Source organism: Canis lupus, chromosome 25, assembly GCF_048164855.1.
Source record: "Canis lupus baileyi chromosome 25, mCanLup2.hap1, whole genome shotgun sequence".
In the NCBI taxonomy this organism is placed as follows: domain Eukaryota; kingdom Metazoa; phylum Chordata; class Mammalia; order Carnivora; family Canidae; genus Canis; species Canis lupus.
The window spans coordinates 32,471,311-32,499,073 of NC_132862.1; the positions used below are offsets into that span (position 1 = coordinate 32,471,311).

Consider the following 27,763-nt stretch of genomic DNA (forward strand, 5'->3'; position numbering starts at 1 on the left):
ACAGAATTCACTAAACAAAATATAAGGCAATTTCCTCAACCCTATAAAGGGAATTTAGGAAAAGCCCACAACTCACATACTTAATAGTTAAAGAAAGCTTTTACCCTAAGATCACGAATTAGACAGACAAAATGCTTGCTCTTACCACTCCTATTCAGCATCGATTAGAGGTTCTAGCCTGGGCAATTAAGACAAAAAAAAAAAAAAAAAAGAAATAAAGGTATCTAACTTGAACAAAGTAAAGCTTTCTCTATGTTCAATGACAAAATCTTATATACAGAAAATTGTAAAAAATCCACCAAGAAAATCATTAAAACTAGTAAATGACCTTAGAAGGTTGCAAGACACAAGATCAATATATAAAATCTACTGTATTTCTATACAGTTACAATGAACAATTCAAAAGTGAAGTTAGGGATGCCTGGGTGGCTCAGTGGTTGAGCATCTGCCTTTGGCTCAGGGTGTGTTCCCAGAGGTCCGGGATCGAATCCCACATTAGGCTTCCTGCATGGAGCCTGCTTCTCCCTCTGCTTATGTCTCTACCTCTCTCTCTCTCTCTCTCTCTCTGTCTCTCATGAATAAATAAATAAAATCTTCTAAAAAATGAAATTAAAAAACAATTCTATTTACAATAGCATCAAAAATAATAATAAAAAGAAGTACAAAGCTTCATCCTCTGAAAACTATAAAACATTGAGGAAGTTAAAGAAGAGCTAAATAAACACAAAGACAATGCATACTCCTGAATCAAAAAGCTTAATATTAAGAGGTCAACATTCAAAATTAATCTACTGGTAATCCCTATTAAAATTCTAGTTTTCTTTTTTGCAGAAACTGACAAGCTGATCCTTAAATACATATGGAAATGCAAGGGACCCAAAATAGGAAAAATAATCTTGAAAAAGAAAAACAACATTGAAAAACTCACTCTTCATATTTTCAAAACTTGCTACAAAGTTACAGTAATCCTATCAGTGTGGTGGTACTACTAGCAAAAAGGACGGACATAGGGGATCCCTGGGTGGCTCAGCGGTTTGGTGCCCGCCTTCGGCCCAGGGCCCGATCCTGGAGCCCCGGGATCGAGTCCCGTGTCAGGCTCCCAGCATGGACCCTGCTTCTCCCTCTGCCTGTGTCTCTGCCTCTCTCTCTCTCTCACTCTCATAAATAAATAAAAAAATAAATAAAATCTTAAAAAAAAAAAAAGGACGGACATATAAATCAATGGAATAGATCACTCACTCAAGAAATAAATCCTCATATTTATTTACGGTCAACTAATATTTGACAAGGGTGCCAAGACAATTCAATGAAGAATAGTATTTTCAACAAATAGTGTGGGGACTACATGTGCATAGCCATTTGCAAAAAGATGAATTTGGACTCCTCATACCATATATAAAAATTAACTTCAAGTGTCTCAAAGACCTAAATTTAAGAGCTAGAAGTTTTAAATCTTAAAGGAAAGCATAAATATACATCTTAGAATAGGCAATATCTTCTTATATATGACCCAAAGAGAACAAGCAATGAAAGGAAAAAAAAAAAAAACAACAGATTAACTGGACTTCCATCAAACTTTAAAAACTTTTATGATGCAAATGACACATCAAGGAAGTGAAACAACTCACAGTAATAGGAGGAAATATCTGCAAACAATGTAACTTATAAAAGACTTGTATCTACTAGAACATACAAAAACTAAACTTATAACTCAATAATAAAAAAACAAATAACCCAATTTAACATTGAACAAGGACTTGATATTTCTCCCAACGATGTATCAATAAACAATAAACATGAAAAGATGCTCAGTATCATTAGTCATAAGAGAAATGCAAATCAAAGCAATGAAATATCACTATATATACACATCAAGATGGCTAAGATCAAAGAGAGAAAATAACAAGTGTTAGCAAGGATGTAGAGAAACTGGAAACCTCATACAATGCTGGTAGAACTGTAAAATGAAGCAGCTGCTTTGGAAAACAGTCTGGTAGTTCCTCAACATGTTAAACATAGAGTTGGCGTAAGATCTAGCAATTCCACTCCTACCTATATACTCAAAAGAAATAATAACATATGTCCACACAAAAACATGTACACAAATGTTCATAGAAACCCTATCCGTGACAGCCAAAAAGTGACTATTCATGATAGCCAAAATAACCCAAAAGTCCAACAACTGACAAAATGTGTTATATCCAAAGGAACATTATTTGGCTATAAAAAGAAATGAAGTACTGATAAATGTTACAATGTGAATAAACCTTGAAAACAGTGCTGAATAAAAGCCTGTCACAAAAGGCTACATGTTGAATGATTCCATTTATGTGATATGTCCAGAATAGGCAAATCTATAAAGACAGAGAGCACCCCGGTGGTTGCCTAAGGTTGAGGAATTGGGGAAACACAAAATGGCTGCTAAAGAGTAAGGAGTTTCTTTATAGGACAAAAATGTTCTAAAATTAATTGTGCTAATAGTTGTAAACGCTGTGAATATCTTTCTAAGATTTTATTTATCTGAGAAAGAGAAAGAGAGCACATGGGCAAGTGAGGGGAGGGATAGAGAGAGAAAGAAAATCTCAAGCAGTCTCCACACCAAGTGCAGAGCACTCCACCCCATGATGCTGAGACCATGACCTGAGCCAAAATCAAGAGTCCAATGCCCAACCAACTGAGCCATCCAGGTGCCCCAACTGTGTAAATATTTTTTAAACCGCTAGGTTATACACTTTAAACAAGTGAATTGTATGGTATATGAATTATATCTCAAATTGTTCTTTAAAAAAAAAATAGAATTACAGTGAATTTTTGTTTTGTTTTGTTTTACCTAATCCCCCTTTACTAGGTCACACTTCAACACACATAAAACAACTATACCAAGGGAACTGAATGTTGGGTTATACTTTAAGCAGTTTACATTTCTGGGCCAAGAAGTAGATCTATAATCATACAAGAGATGAGAGGCAATATACATAAAATAATGGCAGCCTTATTCACCTGTACTAAGCTTAAATAAACTAGTTATTTTTTTTTTTCCCTGTATTAAATGGAACAATTCCTTAGTATGCTTATCTCACAGAATGGTAACTATGGGCATGAGATGCTCATATGTGGTAAAAAAAAATAATAATAATTAATAAATAAAAATCTATCATAAAAAATCAAAGAATACTACTGAGCATAGTACAGATAAACACTCCATATATGTATATTAATAAAATCTACACATGCAAAACTAACAAAAGAACTAGAAAATCTTAAATAAAACAGAAGCCTTTGCTTCTATTACAAACTGGCACTATAACCAAAAGACCTTCTATGTAATTAAGGTTGATAGATTTGTTTTAAAGTGAGGTATATTTAGTGAACGTTCTGGAATTACATAAAGTTTGGTCATATTTTATCAGCACTGTCTTTACACAAAATAATGGTTTTGCCACCTTTTACTGCATTTGCCAATAATTTAAATGCACCTTTTTAGAAATAATTATTAAAATGGACTTTAATGTCTATATGCATTGTTTAACAAAACACTTTGGCATATCTCATCATGAATCTAGTTTAAAACATTTTAAGTGACTATAACTTTGTTGTCAGAAAACATTTTAAAATCTGCTGGAATCATAATGTGCTTCAGAGGTAATTTAACAAAAGAATGAAAAATAAGTATTCTGATATATTAAGTATATAGTGTCAGGCACATAGTACACACTCAGTATATATTGGCTGAAAGAATGATGAACTATACACATATAACTAGTATCTAAAATTACTCTTAAATTAAAAACTAAATTACAGGGTGCCTGGGTGGCTCAGTTGGTTAAGCATCTGCCTTCGGCTCAGGTCATGAGCCCAGAGTCCTGGGATAGAGTCCCTCGTTGTTGGGCTCCCTGCTCAGCAGGGTGTGTGCTCTTGCCCTCTCCTTGCTAGTGTTTTCTCTCTCACGTTCTCTCTCACTCTCAAATAAGTAAATAAAATTGTTTTAAAAATTAAATTACCCTTTTACAAAACAAAGATAGTAATCTATAATATTTTTGACAGAACTTTAACATGTTAGCAAATTCACATACAGCACGAGTACATGAGGACAATCTTTCTTTATAGGGACTCAGGATGCTTATTTACTAACAAAAAGTAACAATATACCCACTTACACACAATGCTGCCTCAGAAAAAGTGCAATACATAGCACCATTAAAATTAATCAAACCTGACATGAGAGGAATTTTTTAAGCCTTATAAAATTTACTTAGTTTGATTTCATATTTCAAAAAATAAAATCTCCTTTTGAAAAAAATCTCCTTTTGCTTATTATTATATAATGATGACAAGCTTCTCTACAATTATAAACATACCCAAAGGGAGCCCCCTGCAGCCATCTTATCAGTTCTCTCATAGCAACAGAAACTGAAATACAGTTTGCATAGTCACTGTGGTTGGCTAAAGAAAGCAGGTTCATGTAACCAGTCAGAAAGCTAGAAATTAGACAACCATAAAAGGAGAAATTTTAAATCTGCCTGGTAACAGCCTAAAAATAGAATACACTAGTATAAATCCCAGAATAGATGTGACTATAAGGGCAAAACTACCAGCAAAAACTTTATTTTCTTAGGGGAAAAGATGTGTCTTTCATTTCATCATCTAAAATACTAACTTGGCATCTTTTCTTACTAGATGGCAATTAAAGAAAAAATGAACACTAAACTAAGGTCCCCTCCAAGTCATGTGTCATTGTTCACATTATTTACTTATATATAGGTATATGTGTGTATATATGTACATACATATTTAAGCATTTTTCTTTTTCAAGAAAATGATGAGGCATCTTAATCACAGCTCTAAAACATTCAAGGCTCTATAAAATCTCTCAAAGTCTGAATAGCACTGCACTTTTCCCTATCACTTTGTCTTTGAAATTATTTAGGAATCTGAGTTATGGGTAAAAGACCATTTACCGTATACTAAAAAGACAAAGATTAAATAATTTATCAAAGCAGACCTCTAAATAAAGTAAAGGTTATGCCTTTGTTCATGTCAAATAAAAGTTAATTAACATATAAAATTATAATCTATAATACTATTTTTGATTTTTCAATTTTGCCAAGTGCAATAATGCTAAAGTTGACAATGCCTAACATTTCTTGTTATTCCAGATAACAGAACCTATTTCATCATTGTAATTTTCCAACCTAATTGTGCTTAACGTAAATGGTTCTTGTACATTACAGATTATGTAGTACATGTTAATTCCTAAAGATCATAATATGCAGTCTAATGTAGTAACTACAAAGACTATCAGCTAGTAAGAAATCACCCAAGTCATAAAAAAGGAGGGAAGAAGAAAAGGAAAAAAAAAATTTTTTTTAAACTTCAAGAAATTAAAATTATACTTGCTGAAATAAAAGGCTGGTCAGACACTCACATTAAAACAAATACTATTGGGATCCCTGGGTGGCGCAGCGGTTTGGCGCCTGCCTTTGGCCCAGGGCGCGATCCTGGAGACCCGGGATCGAATCCCACATCGGGCTCCCGGTGCATGGAGCCTGCTTCTCCCTCTGCCTATGTCTCTGTCTCTCTCTCTCTCTCTCTGTGACTATCATAAATAAATAAAAATTTAAAAATAAAAAAATAAAAAAAAAAATAAAACAAATACTATTTATCAAAGTCTGTGTTTTATGCATTTCTTATATCAAATTTTCCATCAATGTATTTTAATAAGATTGCAAGTTAAATTTTTAAATGTTCTCTTTGAGCACTATTTGTTATCCAAAATGCAAAGTGAATTATTAGTATATTTTAACCAGAAAACTTAGTTTATATTATACTAAAAGTTTAATTTTGAAAATTATATGTAAAGAACTTACTATAATCATAAATAAAGCTTAGAAACAATCGGAACGTGAACAGTTTTAAGTAACAAGAAAAATTCCAGTGAGGGATGGAGAAACATGAGCAATATATAATGAAATGAGCAAATTGAGTAATATATCCTTTTCATCTAAACATTTAGAGATAGCTACATTTTAAAATAAAGTTTAACCAAACTTTTAAAAGCATAAATACTGTTATTTTAAACACTGGTCTGAGTAAAAAGAAACTGAGCATACTGTCTTATTTATTTTTCTTACTGTTGTATGTGACTTGGATATCCAAAATCTAACTACGACTGTATTCAAGATACTGTGTTCTGTATAATTTAAATCTTCTATGTACATAGATCTTATTTACTTATCTGAATAAACTATAACCCTCATCACAAAGGAAAGCAAAATGAGTTGCAATTAGCATGGGAGAACATAACAAATGGGTCAAATTTTGTATCAAGGCACTACAGGTTTGGGAAAATTACTTTATAACCCTAGATATATACATCAAATTATCATTTTAAATGTAAACCTCAGCACTTCATATTCTCTTAAATATTACTTAAAACCGCTATAATACTTTTTTTTTTAAAAATTCACTTATACTAGCCAGTTTTATTTTAAGAAAACAGAAAAGGCATGATGCTTGCAGAAAATTATGTGGAACAGCCATGCATCTTATGACATACCAATCTGAATTTTTGGTATGAATTATCAAAAATTCATACCAAAAATTCATACCATTCACTGAATTATCAATGACACCTCGGTGTTAATTAGTTCAGCAACTAAAATGCCCTGGAGAAGTTTAGACAGTTTGAGAAACTTTACCCTTTCATTTCTCCATTCTCTTCTCCCTCTCTTGGCCCTCTACCTCAAGAACTCACAGGAGTTTAAAATGCCAGCTGAGAGCCAGATGTTCTGGGACCCTAGCCTATGTGTACAAAAGCGTAGTTTTAATAACAAACATAACTAAAGGAAGAACCTTAACCTTCTTTCATATCCTGGGGCAAACTCAAATTCCTCTTTGTACCTATTATTTTTCTTTTCTATAGCAAGGCAATATTGTTGGTATGTTATCCCTCCTTGCAGATCTAATTAGAATTATATTTACCGTAACTCTTCACAAATAAATCTTTCCTTCAGTTAAAACTTAGGAAAAACGCTATGCTTTTGATGGCAAGATCTCTCCTGGGCATACAACTCAGAATGGACCAGCACTCCCACAGGAAGCAAACAAAGAAAAATTACATTCCGAATCTAATATTTTCTCACTAATGATGAATAAAAATACAATCTACTTGTTTCTGGCAAATAATCCTAAGAAGCTTATTTTCACAGGTTGAACTGTCAGAAGCTATTATCAACAGTTCACGATGCAATCTAAGAAAATAGGGAGTCCCTTCATCCCATACCATGAATTATCCCTGTATTTCATCTTTTAAAACCTAAAAAAAAAAAAAAAAAAAAAAATCTGCAGAGATTGGACCAAAAACACTATACTTTGGAAATTCTCTTAACCACTCTCCTTCTATAACCACCACAGTAAATGAACCAATGTTCTCTACCCATTCAATACACATATTGACTGATAACCACAAATACACTGAGATCTCATGTTCTTCTGTTCTCATCTAAATCTGTTCATATTGGTTGTGCTTGTTACTGAATTCAGTTGTACATTTTTATTATAAGTTATAGAATACAATTAAATTTTGTGCAGACTAATGAAATATGAGTGCAAAAAAAAAGAGCTGCTAGATATGCATCAGCAAGAGAGACTAAGAGAGAAAAAACCTAGATGTGCAGGGGACTGTTGGCTTAGATAAATCATTAAATAACACGTTTAAGTCTAAAGTTTTCCATTTGGAATAAACAAATTAAATTAGAAGACTGTTTAGGATCCTTTAAGTTTTGTTTATTAAATAAAATTTTAATAATATCTACCCCCAAATCCACTGTTCAACTGAAAAATTATAAAAGTAGGCTGGGTTTTTCATGTATTCAATCTTTACCAAATACCTACATGGTCACTATTATGGGTCAATTTTTAGGATACTCTAAAAACACAATGTGATTAAAAGTACAAAAAAATCCTGTAAGATTTAAGTGTTATTGCATGTAGATTTTAATATAAAAGTGGAAGAGAAATGCAGGCAATAAAATCTTTCTATATGAGTGACCATGAAAATTAGAAGTTCTCTATTTTCCATTAACCATCATCTCTCCAAAACAATTTGTTTTTAATAATCAAAATCATGCTTTTGAATGTGTCATTATAAACAAAACTTCTACAGAACCCTTATAACATCTTCCTGATAGAGTTAGTACTAATTTTTATAAGCCAGATCTCTGAAAACTGATTCTGCATAAAGAATCACTCAAATTCAGCTAAGAGGGGGGAAAGAGTATGCCTTTCTTTACAATTTCAACTTCACTTCTGCTCATAACCCTATTTATAATTCAGTTACATCCACAAGACTTCACAAGTAGTTGCTAAGCAACAGGAACATGCGGAGCTCAGAGCCACTGAAATCTGGCTCACTGCCACATGAAAATATTTAACAGAGCCTAGAGCCTCCAGAATTTACAAAATGAAGAAGAAAATGAAATAAAAATTACAAAGAGATACAATAATAAATAGAGTAAGTTGCCAAACTCTTATTTTAAAAGATTCCCAAATTCAGATCAAGGACTTCATTTTGGTATTTTCAAATATTTATTATATTTCTCTCCTAAATTTTTTTGTCATCTTTTTAATGTTTAAATTAAGACTCTGAAGTTATTCTCTCGGGAAAGAGAAGAAATATGATTCGTCGAATCACCGTTGAAGGCGTAACAATTGACTTGATAACTATATTGTGCAAGAACAGCCCTTGAAGAAACTAGGAGAACAGTCTGTGGGACAGGCCTGAGACTTTCTATGTTGGGACTGTGAGAGGACAAGAGACAAGAAACTATACATTTTCTTCAAATTCCTTTGTCCTCTTATGCCTGGTTAACTACTAAAAGAAGAGATAATTTTTTTTTTTACTCCAAACTGCACTGTTTCTAATTGAAAGGGTCTCTAATAATTAAGCACATCTAAAAATATATTTACAAGTCAAAATGGTTAAAAAAATTAACTGTCAACTTTCAACAGATATTGAAAAGGCACTGGCATATGTTTCAACATTCGTTCACTGATAAAAATAAAAATTAAGAACATAAAGAATGCTCCTTACGCTGATACAAGCTACTTCAAACCAATGGGAAACTACACTTAGTGGTAAGACACCATAGGTATTTCCATTCAAGGCAAAAACAGAAAGTGTGATAATATACTCAATATTGTTCTAGAAATCCTACCAAGGCAGTAAGAGCTCAAACACAGAAGATACAAGAAGAAAACATTTATTCCAGAATGGCAAGAAAAGGTATCTAGAAACACTGACATATATGAAAAACTTCACAAAGGTATACAATAAAAATGTAAAACTTTTTTTTAAAGATTTTATTTATTTATTCATGAGACCCAGAGAGAGGGGCAAAGACATAGGCAGAGGGAGACACAGGCTCCTTGTGGGGAGCCCAATGTGGAACTAAATCCTAGGACCCGAGGATCACGATCCCAGGACCCAAGGATCATGACCCCAGGATCACAATGAGCCAAAGGCAGACGCCCAGCCACTAAGCTAGCCAGGTGTCCCCCAAAATGGAAAATATTAAAGTTATGTTGGACACAAGGCTTAATGTAGAAAAAAATAAATATAAATAAATAAATAAATATAAATTTCTTCCCAGATGAAACTTTTTAGAAGTAATTCTAGGTACAATGTTTAGCCAAAAAAAAAGTTATGTTTTATATTATATTATTTTATATTATAACAAACTGTGGAAATTAATCTATTAAAAAATGGCAAAATAGGAAGAAAATTGAAAGTCAAAAGAAAAAGAATGATGCTTTCCCTTTCAGATGTGAGGATATGACAAAGAAGTATAAGTATTAAGAGATGAGGGGATCCTTGGCTCAGCGGTTTGGCGCCTGCCTTTTGGCCCAGGGCACGATCCTGGATCCTGGGATAGAGTCCCGCATCGGGCTCCTGGCATGGAGCCTGCTTCTCCCTCTGCCTGTGTCTCTGCCTCTCTCTCTCTCTCTCTGTGTGTGTGTGTGTGTCTATCATAAATAAATAAATAAATAAATAAATAAATAAATAAATAAATCTTTAAAAAGAAGGTATTAAGAGATGAGTGCAATAAATTATCCAGAAGACAGACACAAGCAATATAATATCTGATAGAGATAGCATCACAAATTAATAAGAATTAAGTAGATCTTGAAATAAATGGTTGAAAATGAATCAAAATAGCAGTTGAGCATACCAGTACAATAGCAAACAGACTAGATATGAAATAACACAAATTTTCAAAGGCACAGAAAGCACTACAAGTTACCACAAATTTTGAGAAATACTTGAAAACTAAAAAGCATAGTGATATGGAATTAGTATCCAGAATAAAAAAGAATACTTATTAGTGAATGAAAAAGATAATCAATTCAAAATAAAAATTAAAAATCATAAACAGGGAATCATAAAACAAACATAAAAGATGTTCAACTTCACTAATAATCACAAAAAGACTAAACAAAAAGATAGTTTTTCACACCTGACTGGCAGCTATCTATAATTAGCAATAAAATAATATATAGCAGTGAGACATCATTGTCATAACCATTTTTAAAGAAAAATAGGCAAAAACTGCACCATTTTGACACACCAAAGACATTATGGGATTTCTTAAGATATTCTAACATACTGGGGGCACTTGGGTGGCTGAATTGGTTAAGCATCCTAACTCTTGATTTTGGCTTGGGTCATGATCTCAAGGTCGTTAAGATCAAGCCCCTCATCAGGCTCCTCACTGGGCATGGAGCCTGCTTCAGAGAACCTGCTTCAGATTATCTCCCTAGGGACTCCTGGGTGGCTCAGTAGTGGAGTGTCTGCCTTTGGCTCAGGGCACGATCCCACAACCTGGGTTCAAGTCCCACATTGGGCTCCTTGTGGGAAGAAGCCTGCTTCTCCTTCTGCCTGTGTCTCTGTCTCTGTGTGTGTGTGTGTGTGTGTGTGTGTCTCTCATGAATAAATACAATCTTTAAAAAAAATTAAGATTATTTCTGTCACTCCCCTCTGCTCTAAAAAAATAAAAATAAGTTCAAAAGAAAAGATACACTAACATTTTTTTTTAAAGGAATGTATCAGGATACCTACTCCTCTACCAAAATAACAAAAATACATATTGTTTTTGTTTAGTTTGTGGACAAAGTTTTATACAAGTGGGAAAAATAAATCCCCATTTATTATCCAGAACTCATTGTTCAAATATGAATTATGATACAGATAAGAAAAAATATGATACCTAAAAGAGGCTAAAGTGATAGGGCACTAATAAACATGAAGGTTGGCTCCAAGACTATAAAATTATTAAAAGCATAGGATATAATGGAAATCTCAGCTCTACCGAATTAGTATTCTAATTTTAATGTTGACTTGAAACAAAGATGTCTTCTTTCTCTTTAGGTTTTAATTGAGAACATAACATCTGGACTTAAAACTATTGGCATATCCCAACAATCTATACAATTCTAGGGTGTGATAATTTAGTGGTAAATATGATTTGAACTTACTCATGTTTAGAGAGTGTCTGACATTGAGAACCAGGCAGATCCTAAACATGACCCTAAATAAACTGCTTAAATAAACTGGATCCCAAAAATTACAAGTGCAATAGCAGAATGTCCATACACAAGTAGAGATCAAAGAGACCCATCCAAAAAGAACTATTGACTAAATGGCAGTGACAACTGTGAACTGAACAAAAAGTTCTTTTTAAAAGGGCTATTTTGAAGATTATGATTCTGACTACAGAGGAACTAGGGTGACTGACAGTGGAAGGAGTCACATGCAAAACTCCTTAAACAACAATTTATTGACTTTAAATTAAAAAATACAAACAAATATAACATCCATCGCTAAGAAAACAGCATATAAAAAATACTGTGGAGGGGTGTCTGGGTGGCTCAGTGGTTGAGCATCTGCCTTTGGCTCACAGCATGATCCCAGGGTCCTGGGATCGAGTCCCGCATCACGCTCCCTCCAAGAAGTCTGCTTCTTCCTCTGCCTATGTCTTGGCTCCTCTCTCTGTGTCTCTAATTAATAAATTAATAAAATCTTTTTTTAAAAAATACTGTGGAGAATCCTGACTTAACACTAAAAGTTAAGAAGTTGTAGATTTCTTTCATGGGCATGAATGTAAAGCATACAACAAAGTAAATGCAGAATTCTTAATACTAACGCAAAAGCTGGAGCCAGATATATCTTTTTGAATACTGGCATTATCATTTCCTAGCTAAGTTACCTGTTTAGGATAATATATCCATTCTTTGTCTCAGTATCCTCAACTATGAAACTAAAATTCTAACAATGCATCTCCTCATAAAAATGTTACACAGGTTAAATGGGATAATAAAATAGAAAGTACTTAAACATATAAGTAGTAGATAAATTGTTTCCAGGTTTTATAAAGTCATTTTATAAAAGTAATTTATTAAAACACACAAAAATAATTTATTTCTTAACATTAATATAGGCATGCAAGTGATATTTTAAAGTCTGGAAGGATAAATGCCTGACTAGTTTATAGAAATTCACATGGGGAAAGACAAGGGAATATAAATGCCAAGTTTCATTTAGATGTGCCAGTTTGAATTTTCACAATGAAGACCCACTCATGTAATTTGTATCTTAACAGTTAAACTCGTTCCACTTTTCCCAATCTCTTCCATGCTAATGCTAAGCCAGAGTAGCAGTGACATTTAGAAATGTATTAGTTGCCCCACCCAGACACTAAACTACAGAAGAGATAAGGAAGGAAGGCTACCACCCAAAGGATAAATTTCCAGCATTCCTCATGAGCAAGTACAAGTACCACTTCCCAACCCCTTGCAATCATTTCAGTCAGCCCTGACCCAAAGTAAAACAGGAAATCTCAAATACAAAAAAAGAGTATAATCACAAAATAGATGCCAAACTCCACAAACAAAAGAACTAGTTACTTAGAAGAATGAACAGAAAACATTTTAAAACAGTACATTAAATATTTTGAAGAGGTACTGTAACCACAAGAACAAGTAGATATGAAAAGAAATCAATCTAAAATCTTAGAAATTTACAAAAAGAGCTGCATGGACACAGCTGAAGTAAGAAACACTTAATCAAGACCAGATGTCCTCTCAAAATATTATACAAAGGAAAAACAGAAAAGCTAAGAACATACCCAGAAGCAACAACTTTCAGTGATGAGGAGTTTTAGAAAAAAGAACTGAGGAGAAAAGAAAATAAGAAAAACAATTCACAGAGTTAAATTTAAAAATATATCTACGTATTCCATAGAACAGGCCTGCTAATTACCAAAACAGACTAAATTAAAGCAAGCACAAAACCTAACACCTAGACATATTTGCACTAAAACTTCAGAAAACCAATGAGGAATATTAATAACTTAGAGTAAAAATATCACTTAACTATAAAGGAATAAGAATTAAACTGACATCAGACTTGTCATCAGCAATACTGAATGGTAAAATAAACAACAACATCCTCTAAGTTCAGGGGAAAAGTTATTTTTTAGCATATTATTCTATTGCCAGAAAAACTAGTTATCAATAGGATAAAGAAGTAAAGATATTATTTCTGAGCAAAGACTGAGGAAACAGACCTTTGTTAAAACAATTACATAAAAAATAGAGTACAAAGTCAGACAGAAAAAGAACCTAAGAAATGGGGGAGGAACTCAAATTAGGGAACTCAAATAATGCTCCAAAAGAAAACATCAAAGCTCCAAGGAACAAGTAAAACTCATGAGCTGGCTGACATAACAGAATCCATCAACTAAAATAAGTATGCTGGAATTAAAATCTCAGATAATATAAGATGGGAGTTAAAAGACTTAGGGGCTGTGAACTGTGGGGCAAAAATAATGAACTGTCAATCTAAAAATAACATATCAGGTTTCAAACTGGGTAAAGTAACAAAAATATCAGATGTGCATTATTATAAACAAGAGACATGCCTTCTACTAAAATAGTATAGGATGGTTAAAAATATAAAGGATAGAAAATGATACAATAAGGAAATGCTAACAAAAAAAAGGTAAGTATACACATAAAACCTATATATATCATGGAAAAAAGAATTCAAATTGAAAATCAAGTAATTGGACAAAAAGAAAATATATTTCCTATAGATAAAAGGTAAAATCCACCAAATTATTTCGCTTCAAATCACATGAAACAAAAACAGGTTTAAAAAATTCAGGAAGAAACTAATAAATCCATAATCAGATCTCTTTATAAAATCTACAGATGAAGAAAATGAAATATAAATAATGCATCTATTTCTTAATAGAAAAATAGAATTATATATCCAACAAACCCGGAATATGCATTTTTCATGAACACATTCAACATACATTAATACTGACTACAAGGACGCCTGCGTGGCTCAGCAGCTGAGCATTTGCCTTTGGCTCAGGGCATGATCCCAGAGCCCTGGGATCGAGTCCCACATCGGGCTTCCTGCATGGAACCTGCTTCTCCCTCTGCCTATGTCTCTGCCTCTCTCTCTCTCTGTCTCTCATGAATAAATAAATGTTTTAAAATAATAATAATAATAATATTGATCACATATGTGATAAGGAAATAATCAATTCAAAGACAAAAAAAAAAAAATCACACAGTCACATCCTCTGTCCATAGGATAACAAAGTTAGATGAGTAAATATGAAACAAGAGGAAAAGGATCTCCTTGTAAACGAAAAAAAAAATTGGATTAAGGAGGAAATCAGTGGTGAAATAATAACTCAGGCCTTAAACTGTACATATTAATAAACTCGATAGCCTTAAACTGTACATATTAATAAAAGAAACACAAACTCAAAAATGCAGTGAAGGAGGAAAAGTACAACCCTAAAGCAAGGAATTGGAATAAAAGCAAAAATTTATGAGAGAAAACTCAATAAAACAGCAAGCAACAATAAAAGCAATAGCAAGTTCTTTGAAAAAACTATTAACAAGTAGAAAACGTTATCAAGGAAAATTGAAAGAAAGCATAATAAACAACATTAGAAATTAAAAAGAAGACATAACTACAAATATAAAGCAATACACTTGCTTCAAATATTCAAGCCTATTAAAGGGTATCAATGGTATGTGTGAAAAATACTAAAGGATTTGAACTCATTGCAAAATCAATAAAATGCAACAGTGCTAGAAATGTCAACACAAAGTTGAACTGCAGACCAGAAGCACTCAGTCTAAAGGAAAGGAGACATTTATTAGTATTAGATTTAGTTCTGAGTGGCCCAGATAAAGAAAGACTCAACAACAACAAAAAAAAAAAGACAAATAGGATGACCAGGCTAAAGAATGACCTAGAACAACATGTTATACGAAGAATAGTTGGGGAAATGGAGGATATTTAGCCTAGAAAACACAGGGGAATTTTTTTTAAGATTTTTAAAATTTATTTATTCATAAGAGACAGAGAGAGAGAGAGGCAGAGACAGGCAGAGGGAGAAGCAGGCTCCATGCAGGGAGCCCAACGTGGGACTCCATTCAGGGTCTCCAGGATCATGCCCTGGGCTGAAGGCGGTGCTAAACCACTGGGTCACTGGGGCTTCCCAACACAAGAGAATTTTAATGGCTTTCTTTAAATAGTGTAGATCTATCATATGTGTAAAACAGATACAAACACAGAAAAAAACAGGCAGCCAGACAGATGAGTGCAGAAGTGAAACAATGAAAAATCAACAACTGTTCATTTGCTCAGATGTCCAAAAAAAAAAAAAAAAAAAAGCAAATGCCTTATGAAATTAGAGACTCTCTTTTCTGTCATTAGAAATGTTGAAACTTAAACTAGATAATTATCTGTCAGGAATAATAAACAGATTTCTGTAAGAAGTGTGACGTTACAACTACTTGACCACCTAGGTCTACTCCACTTAAAAGATATTGTTATTCAACATTGCTTGCTAATAAATTTTGTTGCCTGAGAGGAACACAAAAACTAAAAACTCAAAATTTATACCTCAGATTTTGGGATCATTCACACTCAACTTCAATAGTATCAAAAATTATACAGCTTTATCCTCAAGACATTTATCTTTGTCTAACAGGATTCCCTTTAGGCTTCTTGGTCTAACTTTCCCTCTGTGCAACTTTCCCTCTTCTTTCTTTGCTATGACTCCCAACTGATTATTTACTGAATACTGTTTTGCCTACCTCCTTGCCTCTTTACCTATAAATAAAACCCCAAGTCAGCCTCAGCTATCTTCTGGACCTCAACTATCTTCTCAATCTAACATTCTCCCTAACAATTACTGCTCTGGAGAAGTGTGAAAACTTCACGAACTGCTTTAAACATCTGTGTTCTCCACACTGAGAAGCATGCCTCACGCAATCCAACCTTTAGCAAATTAATCAAAATTGCTCTCTTTCTACTATCACCATTTCTCTAATCCTACTGAAGTTGTTTAATCAAATGAAACACACATCCACAAACATAAGTTTTTTTACTTTAATAAAATATATATCAGAACAATAATTTTCAAAAGCCTTAGCAAAACTGTCAAAAAGACAGAAAACAGTTTGTACCCCTGAAACATGAGTGTGGCTTCTACCACTTTCAATCTAGCTGGGCTCTAGTTTTTAAGTATACAACCATGTAGTAATAAATGACCAATGCCCTTTCAGAGTCTAGAGAACTAAAAATCCCATCTAAAACTAACACTTTTAGGTTGCAGAAAGATCCTGCTCTTCAGCATCTAGAAAAGGAGGCAAAGAGCCAAGAACTGCCTAATACCATTCCTTTCCTCCTCTATTTCTCTAAACTAGCCTTGCTTTGTTACCTACTCACATTCATCCTCCAAAATTGTATCCATCAGTAATATATTTTATATATTTATTTATACTGTTATTAGCTAAGACACATATACTTGCATTTCTTTATAAGTATAAATCTTCACACCTTTATAGTATGGTTATATATTCTTTATATTGTATACTTTTTATTTCAATGAGATTATGGTTTTCTGCATCCAATTTTTCAAGCATACAAAAAAAATAATATAACAAGTGTCTTTAGCAAATTTCACCTAACTTAAGACATAAAATATTAAAATAAAATTTCTAATATTCATTTTAGTTTTAGACTTAAGTTCACTTTGTTAAGATGGTGATACATTTAAATATGTAGAAATGGAAAGGGTAACTGAAACTGGAAAACTTGACCATGTTATATGTAATGTATATACATGATATATATACATATATAAATATACATTATCTAATGTATGTCAGTGAACCATTTGTGAAAACAGAAGCAGTCAGATGTTGATGATGAATTCAAAGTGGTACATTTACTCTAAAACTTTATAGTTTAGTAAGGTTACAAAACATCATTTCTCTGCATATACCAGTTGGTGTCACTACAACTGAAAATACAGTAACAGGACTATAATGAACAGAGGTCTAAAACTAATTTCTATGTAATATGAATATATTATGTGCATGAGTAATGTTCATATATGAAGCCCACTGTTAGTTCATTTAAACAAACCTGAGGAAAATTATAAAAAGTGAAAATCATGTTTTAAAAGACAAAATCCAAATATGGTATTCAAAATCTCCTGAAAATTTACATTAAACAATCTACCAATCCTGGTATGACTAAAATTAAAACCAAACAAAAAAACTTCCCAAAGGTGACAGCTGGTAGAAGGCCTGGGGGCTGGGGGTGGGAGATGGCGGTGGTCACAAAAAAAAAAAGGACCTGAATGTCTTACCTGTGGGTAGCTTGATATTGTGAAAAGGACTTCCTCTTCTGTAAACCACTGCAACTTAGTACATTTGTATAAACAGTAAAAGCTAATGCAGGCTTCTAGAACAGCCTTCTTGAGACTAAATTCCTTTCTTGGTTCATATTCATTAAAAAAAACAGAAATACAGTAGATTGGCTACATATTAAAATTCCTTTCAAACAGTGATTCACATCTGTTGTGTAGTTTGTGCAGCAAACATCCCATTAACCACAAAAGCCAAAAAACGTCAGACAGTATGCCAATGAAGCTCACAGAACACACAAAGTACATCCTCCAAAGGACTGTTGCAAGTGAAGATGCCTAGAATCAGAATTCTTTTGTACTGCTTTCTATTCTGCCAACTATTAGGACTGCAGCAACTGTGTGCAGTTAAGTACCTCCCACATATTACCCAATAGTATCAATAGGCATAAAGCTACAAAAACAGAACTTAAAGCTTCAAAGGCTTATAGTTTCTCATTATTCCACATATTGTCAGTTGTGGAGGACTGAGTACTCTTATTCTAAAGCATCAACTCTGTTCTTTCAGTCCAAAAGGCTGAATTCTTATACGTTCCAAACAGAAAATCCATGACACATATTATTTGCTGCCCTAGCACAGCCAGACTGCAGTTACAGCTAGCTGGCACCAGTAAGAACAATTTACATAAAGCAGTCCTCATTTCATGACCAAACTAAAGGAGAATACTGCTGAGTAAACTCTCCCCCATTTGTTCCCCAACAGGCACTGACTGGTTCTAGAATATATCTACTTATCTATTTACCAATGATTCAAACCCAGGTAATAAGAGAAAATCAATTTATAATTCTTATGTAACTGACATTTTACCCCTACTAGACCAAAAATATGTTTAATACCCAGAGATATTCAACGACTTATTTTTTTGTGATATAGACCAATATACCATATAAATCCAGTAACTGTTTTTTTAAACAATCATTAAAAATATAAATTACAATTCACATTAGCTAAAAGCTGTCTTCATTCAACTCTACATCCACCTTTCAAATTTTATTAATCACTTAAATAGTAAATGATTATTAAACAGATTTGGTCTTAAAACCACACCACTTTTGACCAAACACTAAGACTTCATGCATATTCAAGTATCACTAGTGTGATAATTAAGTAATTCAAAATATTTACCACTAGTTACTATCACTAAACTTTTTTTATGAACTTAGGCATGTTAAGTTACAAATACCTATACAAGAATATATTTTGTCAGTGTCACATTCTTGTTTAACCTAAACCATTCTTGTGCTGTTTTAATTGGCCAGATCTGATGGAGCAAGAGTCAAATCACTGTCCATGTTAACTGTCGGCTAGTTAGAAAAACAATCAACTTATAATCTTATGTAACTGACATTTTCCCCCACCACACCAAAAATATGTTTAACACCAGAGATACTCAAAAACCTTTGTTTTTTCTGTAGTATAGAACAATGTATTAAATTCCTGTGTTGTTTTAAATGGCCAGATCTGACTGGCCAGCAAGAGTTGAGTCATTGTCTATGAAGTCCTTTGTTTACATTTTTTTCAATAATTACTTTATCACCTACTAAATAACTCTCTTCACTTCTATTTTTCCACTTATTTTAGTGAGCCTAAATATACTAAATTTCATTTTCAAGTAAGCTAGAAACTAGATTAGTGCCACATCTAAAATTATAAAATGAAAAGAAGTACTTAATATGCTAACTAGGGGTTATCCAAAATGTGTTCCTTATTTTCTTAAAATAGGCTCCACATCCAGCATGGAGCCCAATGCAGGGCTCAATCTCATGACCCCTAGATCAAGAACTGAGATCAAGAGTTGGACCCTCAAAAAATAAAAATAAAAAAAGAGTTGAACCCTCAACCAACGGGGGAATCAAGATTGGACCCCTAACTAACTGAGCACCCAGGTGCTTCTGTTCCTCATTTTTAATTTTATGTTCAGTTACTTTAAAACATCATTCTCAAACTATCCCTATTATACAATAAAGACAACAGGGCTCTAAATTAGGGGGAAAATAAAGTTATCACACATCAATAGTAATTAGTAGACTTTTAATACATGATAATCCTGTTACCTCAGTTTTCTTTGTTAAGTAATAGTGGATTTCTTCAAACAACTACATATTTTTTTTCGGAATCTGTGCTCCACCAGCAGCAGGAGGAGAAACAGGAATATATATAATATAGTGAAATTTCACACAGTGTATACACTGTTTATGTAACATTTGACTATTGATCATAAAATCCTAGAGTTGGAAATCACCCAAGTATTGTACTCCTTCCAGTTTTAATTTTGTTGGATATGTCCTCCCTCTCTCTTCCTACTTTATGCATCCAACTCTTTGAATAAAAGTGCTTGAAAATCAAAGGACCTAAAACTATTTAATCCTGCATATAATATAATGTATAAAATTGGGCAGCCCAGATGGCTCAGCGGTTTAGTGCTGTCTTCCATCCAGGGCATGATCCCGGAGACCCAGGATTGAGTCCCACATCGGGCTCCCTGCATAGAGCCTGCTTCTCCCTCTGCCTGTGTCTCTGCCTCTCTCTTTCTCTCTGTGTCTCTATGAATAAATAAATAAAATCTTTAAATATATATATATATATAATGTATAAAATTATAATTTTTTTAAGCTAAGTTAAACCATCACCTGAAAGTGAGTTAATTATAAGAAGCTTAAATTCTCTTCAACCTGCTTACTGAAGTGCCAACAATATTAGTTAGTAATCTAGCTCAGTGCTTTGCAAACTAATAATGGTAAATAACCAATGTCTTATCTCTAATCCATCAAAGATCAACACTTTTGTAAATACAACAAAAATGAATTACTTAGAAAGTAAAATAAAAAGAAAGCATATGAAATGTATGCCTCAATTATTTTTATTATTTGACCCAACTGACATAAAGTTACTTTATCAGATTGATGTAAAAATTTCTAAACACTCTAAATTTCAGTTCTTATCTCATGGAAGACCAGGAATAAGTAGACAAAACTAATCCAAATTGACCTTGAACTGATCCACAGACCACATTTTGGGAGGGTTCACCTAGCTATTCACTATGCATTTTTCTATTCTATCCCCAGGATTCTCAATCTCCTGGTATTTTAACCTTCTCATATTTAGTATCTATCCTCTCATTCCCCCTGCCCCAGTGTAAATTCCTTGAGGGCAGGGATCTTGTATGCCAGATATCAAAACAGTGCCTGGCAAACAAGAGGTGCATAATGTTTGCTAAAGTTGTTGAATCAATTGATCAATTCACAATCTATTTTTGTTTTCACTCTATCATGCTGCCTTAGCACCAGTAAGAATTCTTATTGTGTCCCCTTCAAACTCTTTATAAAGTCTTCACTTTGAGATTGAAACATCTTGCTTTCTGGGATTTTTTTCCTGCAAATCAGCCAGGTCCCTAACAACCCCTTGCCCTAAAGATCCTTTTCTACAATATCCAAGTAGCCCAGATTCCATAATGATTGAAAAAAAAAAAAATGGTGTCAGAGGGAAATTTGTGCAGAAAAATCAACCAATATTTACTAATATTTAATTTGTGCCACACACTGCACTAATGCTTCAAATATGCTGTGCTCATTTAAGTCCCAATTATCAACTCAGTATGGTAGACTTTATTCCCATTTTAGATAAAAAAACTGGAGTCTGAAAATAAGCAACTAGCTTCATCCCATAAAAAAATAATGCGTAAGACTTTCAGCATCATATATACATTTCTCATATAAACTTCGAACTAGTCAGTGAAAGAAAATGAGTTCACCTTGACTCAGATTCCAAAGTTCCTGTTCTTTCCTGACTCCTTATCTAATCCAAATCCAACCACGTATCTCTTTTAATAGTTGCAGAATGGCATGAAGAGCTTAAAATTAAAAAAAAAAAACAACTTTAATTTATCCAAAACTATACAATTACTTAATAGTAGTACCAGACAAAAACAATCCTTTTCTGACGACTTCTATACTAATAGTTTCCACAACTAATGCCATGATACTTTCATGTCAGTAAAGGAAAGCAACCGGTCACATGACTATCCTGGATAGTAGCACCTGATTTACTACAAAAAGGGCAGAAATACTTAGGCAGAACAGAAGCAATTCCTGAGACATGGTGTTAAATTCCATCTTCATTAAACTCAAAGGATTCATTGAATAAGCACTGCTTTCATCGTTTCCATATTTACACACATTAATGACTAAGAACTGACTGCTACAAATTACTAATAGCGAATTCTGTGAAAGTTCTAACTTCAGTGGTTAAAAAAAAAAAAAAATCTCGTTTGAATGGACTTCAAACTTTCTTCCAAATCACTATCTCTTTTGGGAGTGTGAGAAGTTCAGAAAGGAGGAGAATCAGTGTTTCCTGTACAAGTTAAATGCTTTTTCAATTTCCACTGAAGTTTCCTCTCTAACTTAAAGCCATCGTCCAAAAATGAGTAACATTTCCCTGGAGTTAACAATGTCATGGTATTACATGAATGCTAAGAAGCTGGCGTTCACTCTGGAAAATGTGAATTCAAAATCAAATAACTTCATGATCATAAACTACCATGTTTTCTGGATCATCAAAGTAGTCTCAACATAGTTGAAACAGTGAATGTTACATAAACAGAAGCAAACTTTTAACAAAAATAAGTTTATAATGGCTAATGGCCTCTAAAGTTATTCTAGTGCAGTTAAGAAAATTTTCTACTAGCAAATTTCTCATTTTTAGTGCTAAGACTTCTCAACCAATTTAGACAGAAATCTTTTATAAAAGGTATTTCACTTAACTGTTCAGTCAACTATGTTTTGAATATACTTTAGTTTTTTCTTGTTCGATATCACCATTAATAATATCCAAATGATAAACAGTGATGTCTTTAACACTGTGATAATATTTAAAGAAAAAAGGACCTGTTATCACATTAAAAGACCTTATGGTATTCACAATTCTAATTAGTATTTCTTTAATCTCTTCACTTTCATTCTATTGTCAATTTTTGCTGACGTCACTGGATCTCCTTCAATCAACACCATGGCACTCTAATATAGAGTACTCTAATATATCTAATAATATAGCTTAAAATTAGTAAAGGTGCCATATCTTCTAAACAGTAAACGGTCTCTACACATGCAGTCTCTCCTACCAGGCAAAGTAGGCTAGACTTTACTTGTGCTTACTTCCTTCTAGGTTAGAAGCTATATCCTAAACAGAAAAAGGCTCCCAACAATCTCAAGTAAATAGAATAGGGATTTAAAAGGAAGTTTACCGGGGCCCAGTAGGTAATGTAATTAGTGAACAGGAACAGTTATAAACTGTATAGGCCCTATCTGAAGAGGAGAGCAGCTACTCCACTCAAGATTATTTTTCTGATGCAAAAAATACATTCTTAGCACTGCCTATCTTTTGTTTTTCAGAGATAAGACACCCTGATTTTTGTGTAAAATAGGACTTTAACAGCTAGAGTAATAAGGCAGCAGCTAAAGGATAGTCTGTTGGCTGCCAATTTGTGGCTACTAAAAGAAAACACTGTTCTTAAAATTCTCATTTGTATTGAAACACAGAAAACTCTAGGCCCCGAATTCAAGTCATCCCTTTAGAGATATTATTTTCTCACTGAATATTTGGAGGACTCAGCCAAACTAGAATCAAAACAATCTCCCACTTACTCCCCTAATTCTGTAATGCCAACATTCTATACTGACTTTACTTAATAAACACATCTGCCACTATCCACATACAGCACAAGGTGGCTAATCTATGTAACAGAATGAAATCAGTAGTATTAACATAAATACAACATATTACCAACCAGATGTGGATGTCCTAACATTAGTCAGCACTTCTTGCTTCTGAGCATGAGTTATATGAGAAATTTCCCATACTGTTTAAATATACCATATTCCCTAATCCAATTACATTAGATAAAAACAAAAATAAATAAATAAATACATACATACATACAAATATTACTAGAAAATTAGCATGTGGAGTATTTCATGGTTCTTTTCAGAAACATGATGTAAGCTGATTCTCAGCATATCCTTGCCAAAGAAACGGCAATTTTTTCCCATTTTAAGGATTAGAAAGCAAAAGTCAGAACATAGAATGAGTTCACCAATATAAGAAGTAGTAAAAGCAATTCAAATTTAGATTTGAACTCAGTTGGTTTCTCTCCACTAACTTCAACATTTTCTTTAAGGTTCATGCTTAAAGAAATGGCTCAGAAAAAAAGGACAAATAGGGAGTACAAATAGCGACAAAACAGTAACATTAAACCTTAATTATCCAGCTCCCAGATTTATTATGCCTTCAATTATGCAGCCTAATAGCTAATCTGGAATTCAGCACAGACAAATTGAAAACTGTCATCAGTCCCAAAAGTAATAATCCCAGTGAGGTCTAGTTTATGCTTATAGTTGCAAAAATGCAACACAGCCCTGAAAGAATTAGCAATAATAACCTAAGTAACCACTTTGTATTTTCCCATGTATAAGCAATAATCAATGGAGTCATCTTGTGGACGTTGAAGGTAAATTTTATAATCCAGGATAGAAGGCAAAAAGAGCAGATCATTAAAATTTCCCCAAGGTCCTACTTTGAAGATCAACATAAACTGCTTTGATAATTTCAACCTAACCAGTTTTTCTCCAGTAATGAAGAACAAACTGAATATCTGGCTTGAATTGTATAAAATATCTGAATACAGTGAGCGGTTCAAACTATGAGAGGTATGAAAATGACCATGATTAAGGACATAGCACATTCACTTCCTATGTCATATTCACTCTAGGGCAAAACCTTACTGAAAGGCATGATGGATAAAATCTCTCTCACAACACTAAATTTGTTGTTCTATTCTTTTGGGGGCAACCTCATATTACTGGATTTATATAATGTAATGTTCATATTATTATAATCTATTATATCACATAAAAGACTCCTAACAATTTCAAAGAGTAGTAAGTAAATGAAGTGAAATATACTAAATTTGTTGATGAAACTGAATCAGTGACCCCAAATATATTTGAAGCCAAAGAATAAATGACCAATGATTAAGAAAAAAATTTGTCAAAAAAAGAAAAAATATAAATGCAATTTTGTGGCAAGACAGCAATTTCAAACTGTTAACTTGTGTAAATATAGATCTTATATTTTACCGTCATGAAATTTAAAAAGAACATACAGAATATAGGTTCTAGAATACTTCTCAAAATGAATTCTACAGTCTCTTAGCAACTAAAGTTCTACAAATAAGCAACCTAATAAATAAGCAACCTCCTGACACTAATGAAAGATTATAATTGTGATAAATAATCTGGTTTCAAACTTTTGTTTTCATTGTAAAAGCCTAATTGTTCTTTTATAAAATAAACTTAGAGTAATACTATACTTTTAAATTGGAAAATAAATACAAACCAATAAAATATCATATGTATCACTTTTAAATACAGGGGTCAATCACAAGAATTTAATGTGCAAGAAGTTGTTTTCTAAAGTTGCAGTACTTAGAAAGTTCAAAACTTACTGTTCTATGTCATATTAGTCAGGGATATATTCATATATCCCTTGACAAAACTAAAGAATTGTACTATACCATTTATTTAAAAATTTTAGTAAGTACCACAATTTAAACACTAGAGTTTAAAATTTCTGCTATCTGAAATATTATGTAAATAAAAATTTCATTCTTCTTACCCTCTGGGTCACTATTGACTTACCATATCTCAATAAATGTTTCCACTTCAGAAGAATGTTAAAGTCTTTTGAAAACTGTGAAACTAAATTTACAAAATCATTGAATTACATTATTTTTAAATATACCACAGGTTTTAACTAAGACTAAAGTGGATATCAACAATTAATATTAACCTAAAACAACTGAGTATTTATTTAAGCTCTCTTGCACTAGAATACATTAGCTAGAAAGAAAAGGAGTATGCAGACCTACATATGAACTTGTTTCTAATTCAAAATCTGAATGACAGAAAAATAAATTTATTATTTAAAAAAAATCTGAATGACAATTTAAGGAAAAAGTAATTAGAATAAAAAGTTAGGACCCTTAAAAATGTGAAAGAATTAAATGGCCAAGAGGAGGCAGCATAATGAGAAAGAATTAGAACCCAGAGTACAAAAAAAATCTGTTAAAATTTTTTTTTCTTTCTGTGCTATGACTTATATTCAGAGAATTAACATTCTTCCCAGAAAGCTACCAAACAATAGCTCCAACACACACACACACACACACACACACACACACACACACAGAAATCTCACTCTTCATGCGAAACAAGGCTTATTTATGGCTTCTTTCCCAAAAAAAATCTATTCAGCAAATACATTGTTTTCAATTTCTACAAAAAAAAAAAAAAAATATATCAAACAAACTAAAATATCCAACACAAAAAAAATATTAAGTTATTTAAGGTCAGAAAACACTATTGTGGTGATCAAATGTTCTGACAATGACAGAACATAAAATGGTGAGAAATTACAGGAATTTAACCTTTGACCTCACCATCCTAAGTACTGTTTCCCTAAAAGAAGCTTAAAGCAAACATTTCAACTTCCTAGCAAGCAAGCTCTAAGTTCACCTTGCTATGTAAACTCAGTAAAATTCAAGTATTCTTTAATTAAAATGGTCAAAGATAAAGAGTAATTGGTTCTTACCTCTGGTCCTGATGCATGTGCCAAGTCTCCTCACTGGCATAGTTGCTGCCTAAGCAGCTACAAAGACCAGGTCAGCAGCCATTTTGAGACAGCTGCACTGTCTCAGTTGCACTAAAGTGTAATTAAGATGGCTGCAATGTGCACTCAAGAACTCACACAGTGAAAACTCAGCTATGTATCAAACAAAGCCCCTCCCACTTTGTCAGTCTGCAGGAAACTGAACACTGACAACAGCTAATGCATATACTGCAACAAACAATGCAGCTGCCTAGGACACAGAAAACAGAGAAGGCAGCAAGCCAGTTTTGTAACACAATGCCTGTGAATCCGGACTTGCAATACAGACTTTGGGCACATCCAGATCCCAGACAGCCTGAAATCCATGCCACATATTAGCAGTTACAGAGATAGAGCCAAATCACACACAGCAAACATCAGGGAATACGCTTGAAAGAAAGCCTCCATTTCAGTCCAGAAAAAAAAAAAAAAAAAAAAAGTCTGCTCAAGGCCTTTTTTTTTTGTCTTTTATAGTACTTTTATCATGAAAAGAGTGCCAATTTTTATAGTTTCTGGAAAATTAAATTGTTTAAATCCTGATAGTCAATTTCTACTTATAGAAGGCTAATTAAAGATTTTTTTTCCACCACAGAGTCTAAGCCCCCAAGTACTGAAATCTAGCAGAATGGTTAAAGCTTGCAGTCAAATTTTTGAATCTTGACAATAATTTTAAATAACTGCAGGGAAGAGACTAGAGTCATTACAGCTATACTGGCAACAAAGCTTATTTTGAGGAATCTGCCCTAAAGATAAAATAATTTCTTCGCTTTTGTAGTCCAGATAGCCACAAAGATAACTCCAGGTGAGTGTTTGGTCCCAGGGCAAATTAAATTTCATTCCCTGCTTCAGACCTCCCAACATTTTAATATGAGGGGAAAACAAGGAATGTAGGCACCCCGGGGGATAAAAACCAAAAAGGGAGAACAGTAGACTAAAATTCAATATGAAAGTGAGTATACTAACAAGACAAATTTGAGAGAGATCCCAACATATCTGGTCTTGGAAGTAACCTACCCATCAAGAGAAGAGAAAGACAAGAGCACAGAAAGGAACTGTTTGCTTGGTAGCTCATATCATCTAAGAAATCTACCTTCTCCTTTTTTCCTTGGTTTACCCTTCTTAAGATCTAGCTGCCCTATGTGATTTTGAGTCTATCCATCACATGATATAGATATTTACTAAAATTCATTAAGGGTATAGGAAAGTGGTAGGCATACAGCTTAAAGGAGATTAGCACAAATTGATAACTGTTCAAGCT

At 33.2% G+C, this 27,763-nt stretch overlaps 1 protein-coding gene and 1 non-coding gene across 18 annotated transcripts in view; one reads left to right on the plus strand and one right to left on the minus strand.

Annotated features, from left to right (window-relative positions):
* The window catches only part of ATF7IP (activating transcription factor 7 interacting protein), a 112,287-nt gene that overhangs the window by 68,124 nt on the left and 16,400 nt on the right, over window positions 1–27,763 (minus strand). For 4 of the 17 annotated variants that reach the window (XM_072798915.1, XM_072798913.1, XM_072798914.1 and 1 more), the window contains exon 1: window positions 4,359–4,407. The exons of 8 other annotated variants lie outside the window; for them this stretch is intronic. In XM_072798915.1, coding sequence (XP_072655016.1) covers window positions 4,359–4,399 — 41 coding nt within the window. In that variant the 5' untranslated portion in view covers window positions 4,400–4,407. Of the gene's footprint in view, window positions 1–4,358; window positions 4,408–25,496; window positions 25,557–26,448; window positions 26,934–27,763 lie in introns of those variants that run through there. 5 more of the 17 variants (XM_072798937.1, XM_072798921.1, XM_072798925.1 and 2 more) reach the window with 4 other exon arrangements.
* Window positions 11,139–11,260, plus strand: LOC140617789 (small nucleolar RNA SNORA40). Its single transcript, XR_012017952.1, has one exon. It is a non-coding gene; the product is annotated as a small nucleolar RNA SNORA40 (small nucleolar RNA).